At 40.8% G+C, this 19,279-nt stretch overlaps 1 protein-coding gene across 1 annotated transcript; it reads left to right on the top strand.

The window, feature by feature from the left end:
• The first annotated feature begins 6,369 nt into the window (after positions 1–6,369).
• On the top strand, positions 6,370–14,210 carry LOC147864229 (GPI transamidase component Gpi16 subunit family protein). Its single transcript, XM_087319994.1, has 5 exons — positions 6,370–6,633; positions 7,220–8,716; positions 9,634–9,801; positions 13,481–13,661; positions 13,868–14,210. The coding sequence occupies exons 1-5, from the start codon at positions 6,412–6,414 to the stop codon at positions 14,017–14,019; spliced, it is 2,220 nt and encodes a 739-aa protein (XP_087176120.1). The 5' UTR covers positions 6,370–6,411; the 3' UTR covers positions 14,020–14,210.
• Positions 14,211–19,279: the final 5,069 nt, after the last annotated feature.

The following is a 19,279-nucleotide window of genomic DNA, read 5'->3' as shown; positions in this document are numbered from 1 at the left end:
CGGCAAGAAAATCATGTGGAGCGGACAAATCGGGAATGTGCAAAGTTTGCACATGCACATCAAAAAATGTAAATAGGAATAAAAGTAATATTGTAAGAGAAATATAAAAAGTAAGGTGCTAAAGTGCACCAAAAGGGCTTGTGGATTGTGAGTGTGATATGCACTTAGGTGCACATGCACACATAGAAAAAGGGGAGTGCATGGAAGTAAGGGTGTAGTGGGTGTGTGTGAAAATGAGGGAAGAGGGATTTAAGGCACCCCATCAATCCCTCCTCCTAAAATCAAGGCAACTATTCATCTTTGAAAATAGAGGAATATTTGGCCTCTCTTTTTGTAATAAGCCTCACCCCTTTCTACTATAAAGGGGGGCGAGGAGGCACCATAAAGGCGGTCACCATTTTGTTGTTTTGGGGTAGACCATTAGGGGTTTCGGTTCTTCTTCTTCTTCTCCCTATTTCGTTTTAGGGTTTTGTTTGGTCATCATCCTTCCGAGTGGCCCCATGCCCTATTGGTGCAAACCATAGCTTCTTATACTTCGAGCTAAAATGTGATATCTCTAAGGTCACCAAGTCTAGTCAACCATGCCATCACACCACAATACATTTCACACATGAGCTCTCTGACATATACTCTCAACATGTTCAGGCCCATCTCCCCTCCATTGATCCCTCTCTACCGTTAGAAAGCCTTAGTACAAAACTCACACACATCCTTCACTCCGCAGCAGCTAGCAGTTTCCCATATACAAAACACTCAAATCAAGGTAGATCAGGATCAATGCCACAAAATAAATGGTATGACGAGGATTGTAGGGACCTACATAGACAACTTACAGTATCGCAACTCAATGGTAGTATTACCTCCACACAAGCTCGCAAAGAAATGCGTAAGATGACACGTCGTAAGAGACGAGCGTGGGAGGCATCCCAATACTGGGAACTCTACCATATGCTCATGAGTAGCGATTGCGCCACGGCATGGAAGAGACTACGGAAGCCAAGACCACAAACACCCATCGAAGATCCCGAAACTTGGCACACATATACAGAGAGACTTTACCAAATCCCAAACCAACCACCTTTTCCAATGCCTTCCACACCTCGGCCTACCACGGGGACACTTTTCACGACCTCTAGGGTCATGAAGGTCATAAAGAAATTACAACATAGGAAGTCCATGGACCACACAGGATTGCGAGCAGAACACATTATATATGCGAGAGAGTGCCTAGCTCCCTTGCTAACTCTAATCTTCAATCATGCCCTTGCGGAGGGTTTTCCACCACAGTGGACTATGAATACAGTGACCCCCATACATAAAGGGGGGGACCCCATGGACCCAAATACATATAGGACCATTATGATAGGCCATACCCTTGCTAAGTTATATGGTGCAGTAATGGAAGCAGAGCTTAGCGACTACATGGAGACCCTAAACCTTCGTGCACCTGAACAAGTTGGCTTTAGACGAGCCTTCTCCATTATTGATCACATCTTCACACTTAGATGCCTAATTGACCAAACTAGGGCTCGCAAGAAGAGATTATATTGTTGTTTTGTGGACTTCCGCAAAGCCTTTGACACAGTCCCTAGAGATCGGTTGTCTGATAGACTTAAAAGCTTGAGGATACCAGATGATATGGTATGGGCCATCTACGCACTATATGAACAAGTGTCCGGGTGTGTCCGATGCCCAGGTGGCCTATACAATCGTTTCACTAGCACTATTGGTGTAAAACAAGGTTGCCCCCTATGACCGACGCTTTTTGGGATCTACATTGATGAGATCACAGATTTTATTGCTCGTGAGGGAGGCACCGGAGTGGTCCTTGGGGATACGCAGGTTCGTATCTTGCTCTATGCGGATGACATAATTTTGCTCTCTGAATCCGAACACGACCTACAGAGGCACCTCAATGCCTTAGATGACTTTTGTGTACAACGAGGATTGGTAGTGAATCTAGGGAAAACGAAAGTCCTTATCTTCCACACATCGGCCCAAGTTAGAGCTAAGTGTCACCTAACTATCTCCCATAGCCCAGTCGAGGTGGTTGGATCATACGTATATCTCGGAGTCACTTTTACTACCCGCTCAGGTAAATTTTCGATGACACAGGCAGCGAAGGATAGACTCACGAGAGGACATGCATCCCTCTCACTCCTAGAGAGACAATGCCACCAAGCACACTTTCAAGAGCCACGGACTAAAGGGTGGCTCTTTGACTCATTAGTGACCCCCTCCCTCATGTATGCATCAGCGGTTTGGGCTCCAGGATTACCATCCTTCATGTGGACGCAATTAGAGAGACCATTGGTGATGATGCTATCATGCCAACTCCGAAGCAAATCGACTGTACCACATGACATTATTAGGGCCGAGTTCACGTTACCCCCAATGCTAGTAGAGGCACTTTTTCAACTTGTAGTCTTTATTGATAGGATACATAGCCAACCACATGATAGAATATCTCATCAAGCCTTTAAGGCCTCTCGATCATTGTATGAGTCCGGCTATACTAGCTCATGGTATGGCATGATGGTGACTTGGCTTCTTGCGAATGGTCTAGACATTAATAACCTACCTCCCCTTAGGTACAACCACACGAGTGATAACACCTTAATCTCTTATGAGAACCGCGATAAAGTAATACGCCAAGAAATATGGCAAATTTACACTCGGTGTAAATGGATCACCCCACTAGAGCCACTCCCATCTAAAATGTCGTACTATAAGAAACACTTCATGCACTTCTCTGAGTTAGGTTTTATCACGCGGCCAAAATATCTAGATGTATTCTTACCACATGCACTAAGGGTTGCCATTGGACAACTTAGAATATCATCTCACCAACTTGAGATTGAAAATGGCCGTACTAGTGGAGTCCCTAGGGAGGAAAGGATATGTAGGTTATGTCACATAGAGATAGAGGATGAGTACCACTTTACATGCAAGTGTCCAACCTATGCCGAGATAAGGGCAAAATACCAAGACATACTTGGTCCGTCTCCCACCCTCCCCAAACTATTAGATACTCTAGATATAAAGAAATTAGGCAAATACATTCTAGAGCTAAAACAACACAAAGAGAATAAATTACAAAATGTTGACAATAATGTTGCTAATGATCACGAACATGTAACAAATGCAGTTTTTCAGGAACCTGAGGAGACAACGAATGCCGACACACTTGCACCACTCGGCCTTTCCATTGATGAGGCAGAAAACCAGAGAAGAACCAGACGTCCTCGGGTGCCGGGTTTCAAAGCAACTCAACGTGATGTGGAAGCAATATTGAAAATAAGGGAACGTGAGCTACACAGCCTAGAAGCCATGGCTAGGGCACTCTCTACATTGGAACCCACATCAAGACCCTTTGACCCCCCACTTCTTTTTGAGAGGCTTGGGTGGAAATAAAATTAGGCTTAGTGTATAGTCACTTTCGAGTATACTACATATTGTACACTACTAGAACTCTCTTAGTTTAAGTTCTATTTTTTTTTTACTTAATTTTATTTTTAGTTATGATGACTGGATAAATACTCTATTGTTGTAAACCAATTGTCTCATGGGCCAAATTTGGCCTTAGAAGACGTTAATACATCTTTCTTTCTTTCTTTCTTTCTCTTTAGGCCTATTGCCATTTCTTCTAATTGTGCTTGAGTTTGGCCTAAACGACCGTGGTTGTAAATCATATTGTGGCTTTCGTGCCTTATAATGGATTTTGTTTGATAAACCTTGGCTCATCTAGTTCTCTATCATGTTAGTCTTTCGTACATTGTTCCTACCCTTTTGTGCTCAGAAGCCCGTAAGGAATAAGCTCCCATTCCCCCTTTTACTCCTTAGTCTGAGACCCCCGTGGTCCCGCCCAAGCCGACACGTATGCGCAGATTTCCATGACAACGTCGGATTGAAGTGAGTCCGATAGAACCATAAGCGAAGACGAACCTCTAGAGTTGAGGTCGGAATCGGTTAAAAGGGCCTTGAAGTTGGCCAATTAAAGGTTGCGCCGATCATCTCGCCAAAAGAACCCTGTCATCAGGTGCAGGTATAATGAGTGCATGGCGCATCACTATGCGTACATGACCAAGGCGGTGGAGATGCGCAAGCGAGAGAGCTACGCGAAGGCGGCATGTCAAGATGCCAAATGGAGAACGACAATGGAGGAAGAGATGCATGCTCTAGCTAACAATGAGACATGGGACTTGGTTGACCTTCCTAGAGGAGTCTAGACAATCAGATGCAGATCAGTGTATAAGGTCAAATACAACGTTGATGGCTCAATCAACAGGTACAAGGCTTGACTAGTGGCCAAGGGCTATGCGCAGACACCCGACATCGACTACGATGAGATGTTCGCGTTGGTCGCAACGATGATGATCGTCCGTATGTTGCTGGCGGTAGCAACAACAAAGGGGTGGCATCTACATCAAATGGATGTAAAGAACGCATTCCTGCAATGGGAGCTTGAGGAACATGTGTACATGGTACAACCCCCCGGATTTCTATCCAAGTTGAACACATCGACAGTTTGCCGACTGAAGAAGTCTCTCTACGGATTGAAGCGCCTGCGTAAGATGGGGTTTGCTCCGTCAAAATTAGTTCTTCCTTGTTCATTTAGCAATTCCGGACCGGGCCGGTCAACATACTGCTATATGTCGATGATTTAGTCATCGCCGATGGCGACCTGGAGGAAATTGACCGCATCAAGGCTCAGTTGGCAGCATCATTCATGATGAAGGATCTGGGAAACCTTCAATATTTTCTTGGGATCGAAGTGATCTGCACCCCGAAAGGCATATTGATCAGCCAACGTCACTATGTGTTGAATATGCTCTTCAAGTTTAGCATGACGGATTGTAAATCCGTCTTGACTCCTCTTGACAGAAATGTCAAGCTACGCTCCGAATAGGGAACAACGTGCGACCCGACACGATTTTGAGAGATAGTTGGAAGCCTGATCTACTTGACCATCAACTGGCCGAACCTCAGCTATCCGGTCGGACTGATAAATTAGTTTATGTCACAACCGACCATCGAAAACCTTTAGTGTGCACAGAGTATATTGCGATATGTCAATGGCCCTAAGGATAGGGTGTTTTCGTATCGAATCGGTGAAGTCGAACAATTAGTGTCAAATAAGAAATGCAGAAGAATATGTGAGAACCTGCAAGAAGATGTGTACAACAAGCAATACAGATGAACTAGAGAAGAAGAAGAAAATAGGTACGAATTCAAATATACATTTGAAGCTCTAATGGAGACTATATTTCTCTTCTGTAAACTCTCTCTCTCTCTCTCTCCCTAAACCCAAAACCCAAAAACCCTGTATTTTCTATTTTCTCTGTGTTTTACTTAATTGTCCAGCTAAGTCGGTTGAGTTCTGCTAATTAGCTTCCACACGTAACCTTTTTCAAATGGCAATGTGGTTGTAGGTTTCATGTCGACGTTAGAGTGAATGATGGGGTTAAGCATGGCACCATGGCCATTTCAGTATATGGATGTTCTAGGATGTAGACTAGATGTGTACAATTTGTTGGCCCACCCAAATGTATATAAGTTGTGAAGATGACCTATTTGATGTTGGGTGTGCAAGGCATGTTGCATGGATGAGCATGCGTAAAGAAGCATATCACAAGTCCACGGCTAGTGCATGGATTCTATTTTAGACTTGGAAGTTTCTTAAAGTTTTTGATATCAGGCTTTCAGTCAAGCTACTGCCCTAAGTCGATCGGGCTATTAACCCGAGTCAATCGGGCTACTACTTGGACCGTCAGATCTTTATCTAAAAGAAAAATGCAAAAGTTTTCGATAGCCTCACTCAGTGACTCCAATAGCCCGACCAACTCCAGGTAGTAGCCCGACTGACTCAGGGTAATAGCCCGATCGACTCAGGGTAATAGCACGGGCGTTCGGAAATGGGGCATCTGCACCGTAAGATCTTTATCTAAAAAAAATGCATAAGTTTTCGATAGCCTCACTCAGTGACTGCAGTAGCTCGACTAACTTAGGGTAGTGGCCCGACAAACTCAGGGTAATAGCCCGATCGGTGGCCGGCCGGCGATAGCCTCGCCAGGACGGCCTCTTTATGATTTGGTAGCAAATAGAGAGAGGCCCCCCCCCTAACACACACACACAATAGAATTGAATGCATCTCTATACATATGTCTTCCTTCTTCTGTATATGTACATCTCTCTCTCTCTCTCTCTCTCTCTCTCTCTCTCTCTCTCTCTCTCTTCCCCTGCATCTTCTGCGCACAATGATGACGGCCATTCTTCAGAGCTACTACTGTTGCAGAGCAATTAGCGACCAGTTTTTTTTGAAGGAAGACATCTGCAATGAAGAGAAGAGATAGATTGGCTTGGCTGGGCTCTCTCTGCAACCACGGCCATACCATATCCAACAAGCAAATCATGAAACTCCTCTTCTTCCTCCTTTTGCTTATCTTTTTCGATGAGATAGCCCTTTGTACAAAGGCAGAGGAGTTCTCTGAAGAGCTTCTGTTGAGACCACTTCCTGATGGAAAAGTTCTCGCCCATTTTCAGTTCACCCATCGCTTGCCTCCTCTCAGCAGCAACAGCCATGACAAGGAAAGACATCACCATCGCCTATTTCCAAAGTCTATCTATCAGCTGGTGAGTTCGTAATAACCTTTCTAATATCATTTATGGGTTAGGTAATGCAGAAGTAGTACCTCTATTTTTTGTTTTCTTCTCAGAGAATGTTTTATACCGTAGTAATAACACAATGATGGGTCTGATTTAGCTATTCGATCCGTTAGGATTTTAAAGCTGATTTATTATCACACTTGTGGTTAGGTGAACCATATCTCAAGCCAGAGTGTTTGCCTACTCCACCGAAAACATGATGTGTTTTCACTCTATCGAGTTTTTCAATGCTCTGAATAGCAGCAATCATCTAGTTATTTGGATAGATCAAATATCTGTTTCGTCGATGGTACTGAAAACAGGATGGTATGCTTGGTTTTCACACTAATGTGTATAGACGTAATGTGATTTAGGGTTTTCAGGTACCCATATTTAGAACTTCAAAGTTTTGAGCATCTTCAAAGATATATATCGTAAGGAATGTGTGATGACTTTACAACCACATCTCTGATCAAAGCACCTTGAATAATTCTGTAAACATGATGCAGAATATGAAATGGTGATAATATAGCCTATCATGTTCTCATGTGGTGATTTTACTTCCATCTTGCAGATACAGAAATTTCAAATTCAAGAAATGGAATTATCCTTCACACAAGGAAGATGGAACTACAACCAATGGGGTGGTGTTGATCCTGTGACAAGGCTAAATGCAAAGCCCTCAGGTGTGGAATTGTGGGCAGAATTCGCAGTTCCAGATCGGGAGATCAATAGCAATTGGGGAAATTTAACTCATGCTCTATCTGGGCTTTTTTGTGCCTCTCTGAATTTTCTTGAGTCGCCTTTAATGACTGCCAATCCAGTACGTGCATTTAAGAGAAAGAAAAAAGAGGCTACCTTTGGTGCTCCTGAACTAAGAGAAAAAGAATATTTATCACCATCATCATCATCATCCATGCCTGTTCCTCATCCAATGTGGGAAGATGATAATGTGAATTGTAGGAGTACCAATGGAGAACCTCATGGGCGGGTAAGATATGGAGCATTGCCTCGAGAAGCAGTTTGTACAGAGAATTTAACACCTTGGCTGAAACTTCTTCCATGTCGGGACAAGGCTGGTTTTGCGACACTGCTTGACCGGCCCACGATTTATAAGAGTTGGTATCACTCACTGAGGCTTCATGTCACATCTGATGAGTTTGATGGTCATGTAGAGGATGAGCACAAAGGAGGAACACTTTTACAGCAAACACTTACCCTTGTGATCCAGCCAGCATCAGAACACACATTTCCATGGCATCAGACCGGTGCATCTTTACAACCAAGTTGGTCCCTTTCAACACTGTTTGGCCGAGATCTTACTTCTGGCGGCTGCCCTCTTGCTATGTTTAGTACTGTCTATTTAGAATTTGAAGGATCTCTGATGAAGAAGCTAAAACAGCATCGTGTTGGTGAAGGCTTTTATGAGAGAAATGGTGTGTGCACGAATATGCCAGGAGAAGGCTTAGATAGTGATTCAGAGCAGCTTGACTGCATAACAACTCAACAAAAGGTTCACAACCCAAAGATACTTTCAGATTTTAAGAATAACAATGTATTCACTATACATGGAATACCTCATAATATCGTGCTAGAAATAGGAGATAGTGAGAAAGCATCGTTGGGCATTTTGCTTGTCTTCACTATCCCTGATCATGAAGATATTTCCTCTGGACACATAGGATTGACCTGGAAAATTCCTTTCTCATGGACGACATCTAGAGGTCCTTTTCGTGCAACTCGATTCCTAGTTGGAAATGGCAATGCAAGAGGGGCGATTGCATTAGTTTTGAAGTCAAATAAGCTCAAAACAGACCATCGAGGTTTGATTGAATCTGCGTCATTGAACACAGAAAATGTAGTGCTGTTTCAAGTTGTCCCATGGTACATCCGCATGTACCTTCACACTCTGAAGGTTTTCATTGATAAGGAACCAATGTCATTAAGGGAGGTTGTTAGATGGATGCACATGGTTCCTTCTGAGGACAGGAAATCACCAGGAGTTATGGAAATGGAGCTTGCCATACCTTCCAATGCTACCATCGTCACACTCATAATGGAATTTGATAAGGTCTCTCTCTCTCTCTCTTTCCAACTTGTTTCTCTTTCTCTTTCTCCCATCTCTGTCTTTGTCTCTCTCTCTCTCTCTCATGCAGAACACTAGTGTAAACTTCTATTTTTGCAAGATGACTTATAACCTGCTATCCATAAGTATCTTCTCCGTAAATCATTGACCATAACAATAGATTGATCAGAATAATACCATCTTTACTGTCATTCAATACTCTAGTTCTGAATTGTTTTCATGTGAGAACCTTCTTCTAGTGGAGAACACCAAAACACATTGGGATATCGATGGTGTTGATAGGCAAACGGTATTATTATAACTGACAACATAGTTTGTGCAGAGTTGTATTAAGGCACAGTTCTTTGTAGTAAATTGCTATACTAAACAGAGAATTAGGTGAATTAGAACTGTGAATAAGGTCTCAATTTGACTTATTGGAGTGCGCAACAAAAAGATCGTAGAGAATTAATAGAAAGGAAGAGGAGTCATGCCTGCTGTTCTCTAATCTTGAAAAGCGAGAATCTACCCACCCCACTAGATGGTGGAGTGTTTGAAGCGATTGGTATTGTACTCCAACTTTCCACATCATTTGAATTTAGGATGTTTACCTCTTTGTGTCTGATTGTGTCCTGCATTGTTTATCCTTCTACCACTATCTACGATCCTAATTCGTTATCGAATAACTTGTGATTTGTTTATTTAGGGGAAGCTAGATAAAACGACATAATGGATTTTCTCCCATATATTTGTTTGAAGGCATCTTCTATAAAATAGTTGTGAATGGTTCATTCCTTTGTAAATTAAGAATTTGCATGCAATGATATTTGCCATTCTTTAGTACATTATTGCAAATAAACTATGTAATTACGTATTGCAGATCATAGAGTAAGCTTTGCTGATCTATTCTCATTACAATATAGGGATTTTTACGGATTGATGAACATCCACCTGATGCGAATAGAGGATTTGATCTTCCTTCTGCACTCTTAGATTTCTCTTCTCAAAGTAGTGCCAGGATGTACTACCAGCATGGCATATCTAAGAATCATAATTCTATTGCAGATTCACCCCTATTGCATGAATTCCAGGTATGAGTTTTCATAATAATTATTGTTGTGATTTCTTGCTATTTGTAAAATTTGATTGCATGTTGTCTTGCTCATTGTGTGAGTGTCTTCTTAAAAATGGAAGGCTGTAGGATCCATGGGTAAGATGAATGCAGGCTCCCTCTCTCTGTCTCTAGAACTTCACATCACTTAGAGATTGAGCTTGGCAGACATGCACGAATACCTCTAGAAGCAAGAATTTGCCAATTGTGTCATATGGGAGTGGAATCCGAAGAGTGTACTATGTTTGTCATTGTAATGTCTTTTATGAAATAAGAGAGATATCATCGCCTCTTTAAACAAGAGTTTGGCCCACTACGCAAGGTAATGGAATATGAGGACAAATGGTGCTTAGGATGTTTTTTGCTAGAACTCAAGAGACATAGGGAAAAGTTGTTGAAGGAAAACAGTACAACCACACAAGCTCATCCATAAAGAACGATCACAATTTTCTTTAGCCCCATTGCTCCTACTAATGCTACAAGTCAATGCAAGTCAATCAAGGGCTGCACAAATGGGCTCCTAACAAGGACATAACATAGGGGTTACAATAGATCAGGCAATAGCAATTTGTCATGCACGTAGGCTGCAACCCCATAGACCATGATCTCATCACCCTTGTCATTGACAGATAAAGGCCATTATCTCCCGCCATTGCAGGTGCTTCCCTAGCTTTGGAGAGCTCTCCATTCTGGATCAACCAATGTTAGAGATCTTTTAAAGGCAAAAACCAAAATATATCTATCTTGGGAATCTTACATGTGCCAATAACAAGATTCTTTAGTCTCTTTTTATCTTATTTACTTTTATGTTTACTTAGTAACATTTATTTTATTTTGATTTGTTGGTCTCAAAGAGGAGACAATATTTAAGATGTACTCTCTTGTTTGGTCTTGTAGGCCATTTTGGCCTCTTAAAAGATGTTAATATATCTCTTTCTTTCTTTCTTTCTCTCTCTTTGCAATGTTTACCTAATATCTGCATTCTATGCAATGTTTTCCTAATCTCTGCATTCTATGCAATGTTTGCCTAATCTTTGTGTTTCAGTCCTTTGCGTTTTTTGTATTTTGTGCCTAACATCTGAGTTCTTGTTCTTTGCGTCTTCTGCAATGTGGGCTGAATCACTGTGGTTGGCTTAATTTGTATGTTCTCCAACCTAATCCTTGTACTCCCTTCCTATCTATGAAATACCATGGATTATGAATGGACAATGAATGAAGATATGGATCGGAACACCCATGAAGATGGTTTAGATCAATGGAGATCCCAAGAAGATACCATAGAAGAAAAGGACGAGATGAGAGCACCTCAAATAGTGCTTGGTGGGTACACATGGCACTCAAAATGCAAGTTCCATTAGATGTTGAAGAAAAGAAGGAAGATCTCTTATAGAGTTGCATCCCTTGCTCAACTTAGAGTTAGTAGAAAAGACATGACAAGTATTTGAAACAAATCGAGCTTAGAGCTTAAGGATGAAATATGCCACACCTAAAGGATAAAATATCTTCAAATAATGCTTGAGCTAGTAGCTATTAATGTTGATTTACAAAAAGGACAAGAAGCATTGGAAAAATGTATCTCTACAATTAATGCCAATGTAAATAAGGAAATGCAGACATAAGTAAAGATGGTCAAAGATGCCAAAGCTCAAGTCAACCATGCTCACAAAGAAATTAAAGCAAATACTCCTTGGATAGAGGTTGTGAAAAAGTTAAAAAGAAACATTGGTGGATAAGATGGATAATGATGAACATTACATTATAAGCCAAAACGAAACCTTCTACATTACATACATGAGTGGTTGGTTGGGTTGCAAGAATCTCAGAACAAAGATCAGGGTAGTAGATATTCCATTTGCCTCAACATGGAGGGTGGGAAAGGATAATTCTAGAGTTAAAGCCTCGATCATTTGTTTCATGGATATAGATAGAAAAGAAAATAGGTTTTCTATCCAAGAGAAAGGCACTCAAGGGTGAAAAAATATATTTAGACTATCAAAGCCATCCAAGACTAGTTTGCGTGCATAATTGTGGTTTTTGAGACGGTAGTATTTGTCCATGGAGAATTGCTGCACAATGTTGTGTTAATGAAATGATGAGAAAGAACAAGTAGATGAGCCTTGATATGGAATTCAAATGCAGAATCATGCAAGGGGCATAGAAAGATGATACAAAGGCTTTAGTTTCAATCAATGTACTCTATGATTACAATCACAAACATGGAGCACTCTTGATACTATATGGGTACGTGAAACAAGGTTGGGAGGCTCTTGCAAGAAAGACATCTTTATCTCATAATAAGGAGATGTTTTATTTATTTTTATCCTTGTTCCCGGTCTCATCCATTATGTTCATAGCTGTCTCATCTTGGAGAACAAGCAATTCAAAATAAATGTAAATAGATTAGTAAACTTCCTGAGATACCCTGTATGTCCCTCATGAATATCCTAAGGATATGCATATGGATAACTTTCTATGCTTTTGAGAAAATGTAGTAATATGTATAGGATGAATGGTGGTGATAGAACATCCCATATGACATGTTCCCCGCTTTCACTGCTCCCGCATATAACTTGCAAGGTCTTTCGTCTCCATGCCTGTGAAATACTTGTCCAAATTTGATCTCTACCTTGTGGGAGGAAACTCTTGAGTTGATTGATTTGTGGGCTGTTTGCATGTGAAATGTTTGTCATGCTGTGATCTCTAGTTTATGGGAGGGAACTCTTCTGAGTTGGGGTATTGATTTGCGGGCTTTATTTGGCATGTAGATGTCATGTACCTCGGTTTCTGTATTAGTCAATCCTTTGAGGAGCTCATGAAGTGATCTTTGTAGTAGGCCATCTTTGTGGCAATGCACCTTCGATATGATGCAAGTCTTTTAACTGTAGAGTTTCCGTAGGTTGTGTCGCAATACCTTTGTTCACTCATACGCTAGAGAGGTTAAAGATATTGGAAGGGTGGCAACTTCTTGATGCTGAGACCATTGTTGTTGAATCACTTCATCACCTGTGAGTACCATGATTCTTCTTCTGTTCTGTTTTCACCATTTCCATCTCCGCTTTGAATGCTTTACATGCACTTCTTTGAGATGACATGGTATACGAATCTGGTGGAACACTGTGTAGAACATAGCTTCAAGAATACATGGTGCGATGCACATAGAGAACAAATCGGTCCAATGGCATCAAACTTCCCTATGTGCAGGATAGAGATGGAAGTCAATATTTCAGCCTGCAACTTCATCTTCATCTGAAATTCACACTCACATATATCACATTTGTACATCAATCGTTATAATTAGACCTCTTCTAACATTCAAGTCCTGATTTAACCAATATATCTGGCTTTTGGTAATGACCCCTAATAACGTTGAAAGTCAAGAGACACCACAGGTAAAAAAGTCTTAGTGAATATGTGACCTTTGATTGTTGCAGTCTCTAAGTCTAATGCTTCAGGCAATTAGGAAGCTGTCAAATACTCTTTTATATTTATGTACTGGAGAAAGCACATACTTATGCATTATTGAAAAAATACCAGTGAGCCACATGTATATATTTTCCCCACCCCCATAAACAAGAAAATAAAATAACTATAATAAATAAAGGAAGCTGATGGGAGCATTGAATTTATTCAAAATTTGATATGATTATATCTCTTTGCAGAGAGAAAAGTCAGTACAGGCATATACCGAAGTCCTTCTGGTTCCCCTAGCTACTCCTGATTTCAGCATGCCCTACAATGTGATAACTTTGACGTGTACTGTCCTTGCATTGTATTTTGGGTCACTTCTCAATATCTTACGTCGGCGAATTGGAGAAGAAGAGAGACTCATGAATAATAAAGGTAATGTGTACTCTAGTTTGTTAAGTTCCTTTAGCTTATTTGTCATTGTACATTTAGTTAGGTAATACATATTGGTGGACTGAAAAGTCCCTTGATAAAAAATTTCTTTGGCAGTTTAACCTTTATCTCTATGATAGATACATGGTCATTGAAAGAGTCCATAATGTGATTGTATTGATGCTGTTTTTTGGGTGCTGCAATTACAGAAGGGACCAAAGTGAGCCGATTAGAGATGCTACTATCCAAGATTCTTAGGAGAAAACCAGGAACATCTCCCTCTAGACATTTAAAACTAATCAAGTTCACTATTGTTGCTGTTATTGCTGTGGTTGTAAATTACATCTTGGCCAAAAGCTAGTATACAAAGGATACATGGTGCAAACATTTTTTCAACGTGCACACACACACACACACACACACAGTTTTTCATTGGTAGTACGAAGTTATTCCATTCATTTTATGTACCATTGGAGAGACTGATTGCATTGATGGGGTGCTTATGTTAATTAGTCGAAACATTATCAAAGCCTGGGATTGATACTCTTTGTCTGTCTTTCCACTGCTTTTTTGCGGTTTTATGACCATTATTTGGCTGATTACATACGTGTGTACGGATGACATGTATTTTGTTATCAAAGAGAAGAGTTATGTTATCAAGAGCTGATGCGTCAAACACAGTTCAGAATGATCAGTTATGAAATCCTTTCCATCTTATCATTCATGATGCCTCATCATTCTGCCTTCGTGTAATCTTCTGTTTCTCATTCCGTGCTCCAAGGTCCCATCGTCTGCCCCCATTTGACTCATGATGGTAGTATTGATCATAACAACATAGTAGAGACTCAAGATTGTAGCCTTCATCATAACTGAGACTTATTTCATTAAAGATTCTCAAACTCATAAGGTCATTCTTTACTTGGGAGTCCCCTTGCTCGTCTTTAACTGTATTTTTTTACTGTGTTTAACCTATTTGGTTATTTTCCTATGCCTTTCAGTACCTTCGATCCAACAATATATCTGATTCCTATTGCAAGTGTTTTGCTCGTTTTTTTTGTTTTGTTGCTTTTTTGTGCCTTTCAATGTTCCATATGGTCTCATCCTCCCCGCTGTACTAATGTGATCCATACTAATCCACTATGGGAATTTTGACGTTTCTTTCTCTTTCTAGTTTTCTGCTATTTTTCTAGCCTTTGTCCCCATTCATCGTCCCTTGTTATATACGTTTTGTAAGCAGTCTTTGAAATTCATATGGTGACCATCAGTATACTGATGTATATCGAAAGACTTGGCTGCCTTATGTTGCCTTTTGGTTTGTGAGAATGATTATGTATTCATGTGAAAAGATATAGTAATTTCTTGTCTAGCTGGTATCCATGTTGCTTATTGATGCTCTCACTGATTCATGGCCTTGCTAGGTTAATTGACAAGATTGAGTTTCAGAGATAATAGTATTGGTGATAATATTAACGATACCGAATCGTCAATAGTAAAAAATCGTAGCACTTCTTAGTAAGTAATATTGGTGGTCCACTCTGGAAAACCCAATGACAAGGACTGGTTGAGTAAATGTGAAAATGAAAGGGAATTTTAAAATTAAAGGGTGGTTGCTATCAGATGTGCAAACCACATTTTATGAGAGGTAAATGATGGCAATTCTCACTAAGCATTTCAATCTTAACTATGTTTAATGTGAGGATTCAGCCTTTGTCAAGATGCCATCTACAACATCTATGATTGACGTCTTTCTGTTTAATCATTGGCAAATTGATTTGTGTGAACTTGCATCATTACTATATGTCGATTGTGGAATGATTTCTATGGGAGGAAAATCACACAATTTAGGTAGTGTTCTTAATTAGCCAAGCAAGGTAAACTTTAGTTTAGAATACTAGCTTTTCATCATGAGATATAATTTTAATGTTTCATTTTCAACCATAAAAATATTATATGTTGCTCCAAAAATGGAATAAAAAACATATAGAAGGCTTTCAATCGTCCGACATTCCCCATCAAAGCAAAATTCGTGTTTTGTTTGCTCAAAGATGTATACTAGGACTTGTTTCACATCTTGACTTCTCCTTCACATTTTGCGTATGTCTTTTTGAACATAAAACAATCTTCCATGTTAAACATGGAGAAATAAGAAATAAAATTTCCCACTTTTGATTCACAAAGAAGAAGATATTGTGTATTCTATTGATAACATTCTACATATCCATATCCGTGAGAGCAATTTCTAAAGTTTTCCATAACCATGAGAACAAGTACATATATATAGTTCTTGCTAGTTTGGATATTCATTAAGTAAAAATATTTGTGTCCATTTGGTTCACCCTTCAAACTATTAGCCTCAAAATTCGGTTAGTCATCTTGTTAAGAATCACAAATTTGGTTGAAGTCATCTTGTTAACAATCGTGCCGAAGATTTTTTGTGATAACCATCTAAATATTTAAAATACAGTGAATTTGTTAGATATTAATTAGATTTATCAAATCAGATACTTGAATCAAAGCATTGATGATTCATTTTGAGACCTTACAAGATGGATCCAATCTTAACTACAAAAGCGCTAAGCATATACTACTGCTATGGAATATTCTTACAAGAAAATGTTGTACGTTTTGAGGCTTGAATCTCCCTTGCCTATAATATCAATAAGCACTTATCGTGAGCTCTTTGTTACCAGGATTTTGTTTGCCCCAAAAAGGATTTACTCTACTCAAAATTAATTGAAAGAATGAACAACTGCATGTGAAATTTTCATCTTTTACGGCTTAAATTGCAATTATGAAGAAATAACTAAAGAACTATACTTTGTTTTAAAAATTCCATCGAAGAATGGAATAATCAATATATTACTTAATCTCTGCGTTATTTCATTTTGGTTAAGTGGGCCGAATGAGGGACTGAGTTGGAAGGACCAGTCGAATGATGAGCCGATGAGTAGTGGAGAACGACCGTGCAGTTCCCACACTAGAAGCCAAGGAGACATCGTATGTGTAAGGAAAAAGGGAAGATGAAGATGTCAGAATATGACACAAAGGCTAGTGCATTGGATCAGAGCGATTTTGAAGTAGCTAGGAGCGAGGATGGACATCCAAAACGAGGTTGACATCGGCCGAAAGGGCTGTGAAATAGCCGAATCAAAAGTTGCGCCAATCCACCCGCCAGGAGAACCTTGTAGTTTGGTACGGGTATAATGACTATATGGTGCATCAGTATGCGTATATGGCGAAGGTGGCACAAGTGCGTGAGTCGGAGAGCTACGTAGAAGCGGCAAAGAACGCCAATTGGCCGAAAGCCATGGAGGAAGAGATGCGAGCATTATCAGAGAACGAGACTTGGGACCTGGTTGACGCCCCCAAGGGTGTGAAGTCGATCAGATGTAGTCGGGTGTACAAGTTCAAGTACAACGCCGACGGCTTGGTCAACCGATATAAGGTCCGATTGGTGGCCAAGCGCTATGCGTAGAAATATGGTGTCAATTACGACAAAACCTTCGCATTGGTCATGAAGATGACAACTATTTGTGTATTGCTGGTAGTAGCAGCGACAAAGGGGTGACATTTACATCAGATGGATGCAAAGAACGCATTCCTACAGGAGATCTTGAGGAACAAGTATACATGGTACAACCCTTTGAATTTCTATCCGAATGGAACACATCGGTAGTTTAAACCGATTGAAGAAGTCGTTGTATGGACTCAAGCAAGCCCCGCGTGCCTGGAATGCTGTCAAAAACATATGCCACACCACGACCTCATGGACTGGATTGGGCAACCTTACCAACTAAGCTATTAAAATCCAAGTTTATGTATGGTACATTGAACACTGGAAGTTCCTAGTTTGCATGCATTCTCATGCATTCTCCATTCCTTGCTTGCTTACATGCATTCTCTTTTCCTAACTTGCATACATGCATTCTCTATTCCTAGCTTGCATGGATCTTCATGCATTCTCTATTCCTAGCTAGCATACATACCTCTACCTTCTTGTATAAATACTCAGGTGCACCTTGATTCTAATCAAGGTGAAAAACACTAGTTACAGAATCATAAGTCAAGTTCTTTTTCTCTCTCCTAGTTCTTAGTCTCGTCTTGGTTCTACACTATTATACTCGTCCGTGACAAACGCAAAGATCACGCAGTGACTGCGTAAGATGGGGTTTGCTCTGTCAAAATCAGACTCTTCCTTGTTCATTCGGCAAGTCGGACCGGATCAATTAGCATTCTGCTATATGTCGATGATCTAGTTATCGCCGACGCCGACCTCAGAGAAATCGGCCGAGTAAAGTCTCAACTTTCGGCAGCACTAGAAATGAAGGATCTAGGTGACCTTCATTACTTCCTCGGGATTGAAGTGATCCAAACCCTCGAGGGCATATTGATCAGCCAACATCATTATGTGCTCAATATGCTCTTCAAGTTCGGGATGGCGGATTGTAAATCCGTCTCAACCCCTTTGGACAGAAATGTAAAGCTTCGCCAAAATTTGAGAACAACGTGCGATTTAACACGGTTCCTACAGATAATGATAGGAATACGGTTTCCTAAGCTATGCTCGGACACAACCGAGACGTCGGATCAACCACAGAAAACAGGGATGTGGAGAGATGTATCTACATACGAAACAGTAAAGAAGAGAGTGCATTGGATGTTAACGTGGAAAACCCAAATATGGGAAAAACAACGACAACCCTCAGATTGCAAAAAATATCACTATATCAAGATTACAACAATGGGGCATAGAGGCAACGACCTCCTGCTCCCTCGCTTCACCACCAAGCGGTTACAACAGAGGCAACAACCTCTTCCTCTCTCTCTCTCTTCTCTGTACGCAGTTACACACAGAATTATCGCATACAACTTATTAAGTTTGCCCTAGGTCATATTTATACTAATATGACTTTCGGGCTATTTACAAATATAGCCCCAGTGGGCTCTCTGGAACATATTTACATATATGTCCCTTCCATCCGATGAGAGGTTCTCACCGGGCCTGCAACATCTGGTTCTCACCGGGTCTTCCTTGCTAGGTACTTGTCATCCGGTTCTCACCGGGTCTTCCGTTGCCGGGTACTCCCCGAGTTGCTCCTCAACACTGTTCTTCTCACTTCCCATTTGGAGGGACCTGTTTCCTAACAAACTCCCCCTTCACTCCGGCATGGGATGTCTTACTAGTCTGATCCGCTTAAGAACATGCATCTAGCTTGTCGGGTATCAGTACTTTGGTCAGCATATCTGACCCGTTCTCGGCCGTGTGGATCTTCGTCCGCGCGAACTCTCGATCTTCTACTCGCTCCTGGATCCAGTGATACGTTGTCGCGTTATTACGCGCGTGCGTGTAGAAGGGCAGGACCACGGGGGTCTTGGACTAGGGAGTGGAGGAGAAAGATTAGCTCAAGAGGAGAAGAGAACGAATATGACATTATGATAGAAGAAGAAGATGCAATCAAGATACTCAACAAGACGTTCGATTAAGAAAACATAAACACTTTACAATGGTGGCCGCCATGACCGCACCAAACGACTATAAGAAAACCCTAAAGGAAAACCCAAGAAGAAAACCCTAACCGAACCCTAACGCACGACCTATGTGGTATACCTCGCACACTCAA

This window comes from Azolla caroliniana, unplaced genomic scaffold (assembly GCF_043228905.1).
Source record: "Azolla caroliniana isolate FFs.n. ecotype wild unplaced genomic scaffold, voAzoCaro1.0.p SCAF_5, whole genome shotgun sequence".
NCBI lineage: Eukaryota > Viridiplantae > Streptophyta > Polypodiopsida > Salviniales > Salviniaceae > Azolla > Azolla caroliniana.
Note: the sequence above shows the minus strand (reverse complement) of the source record. Positions and strands in the feature narration are given on the sequence as shown.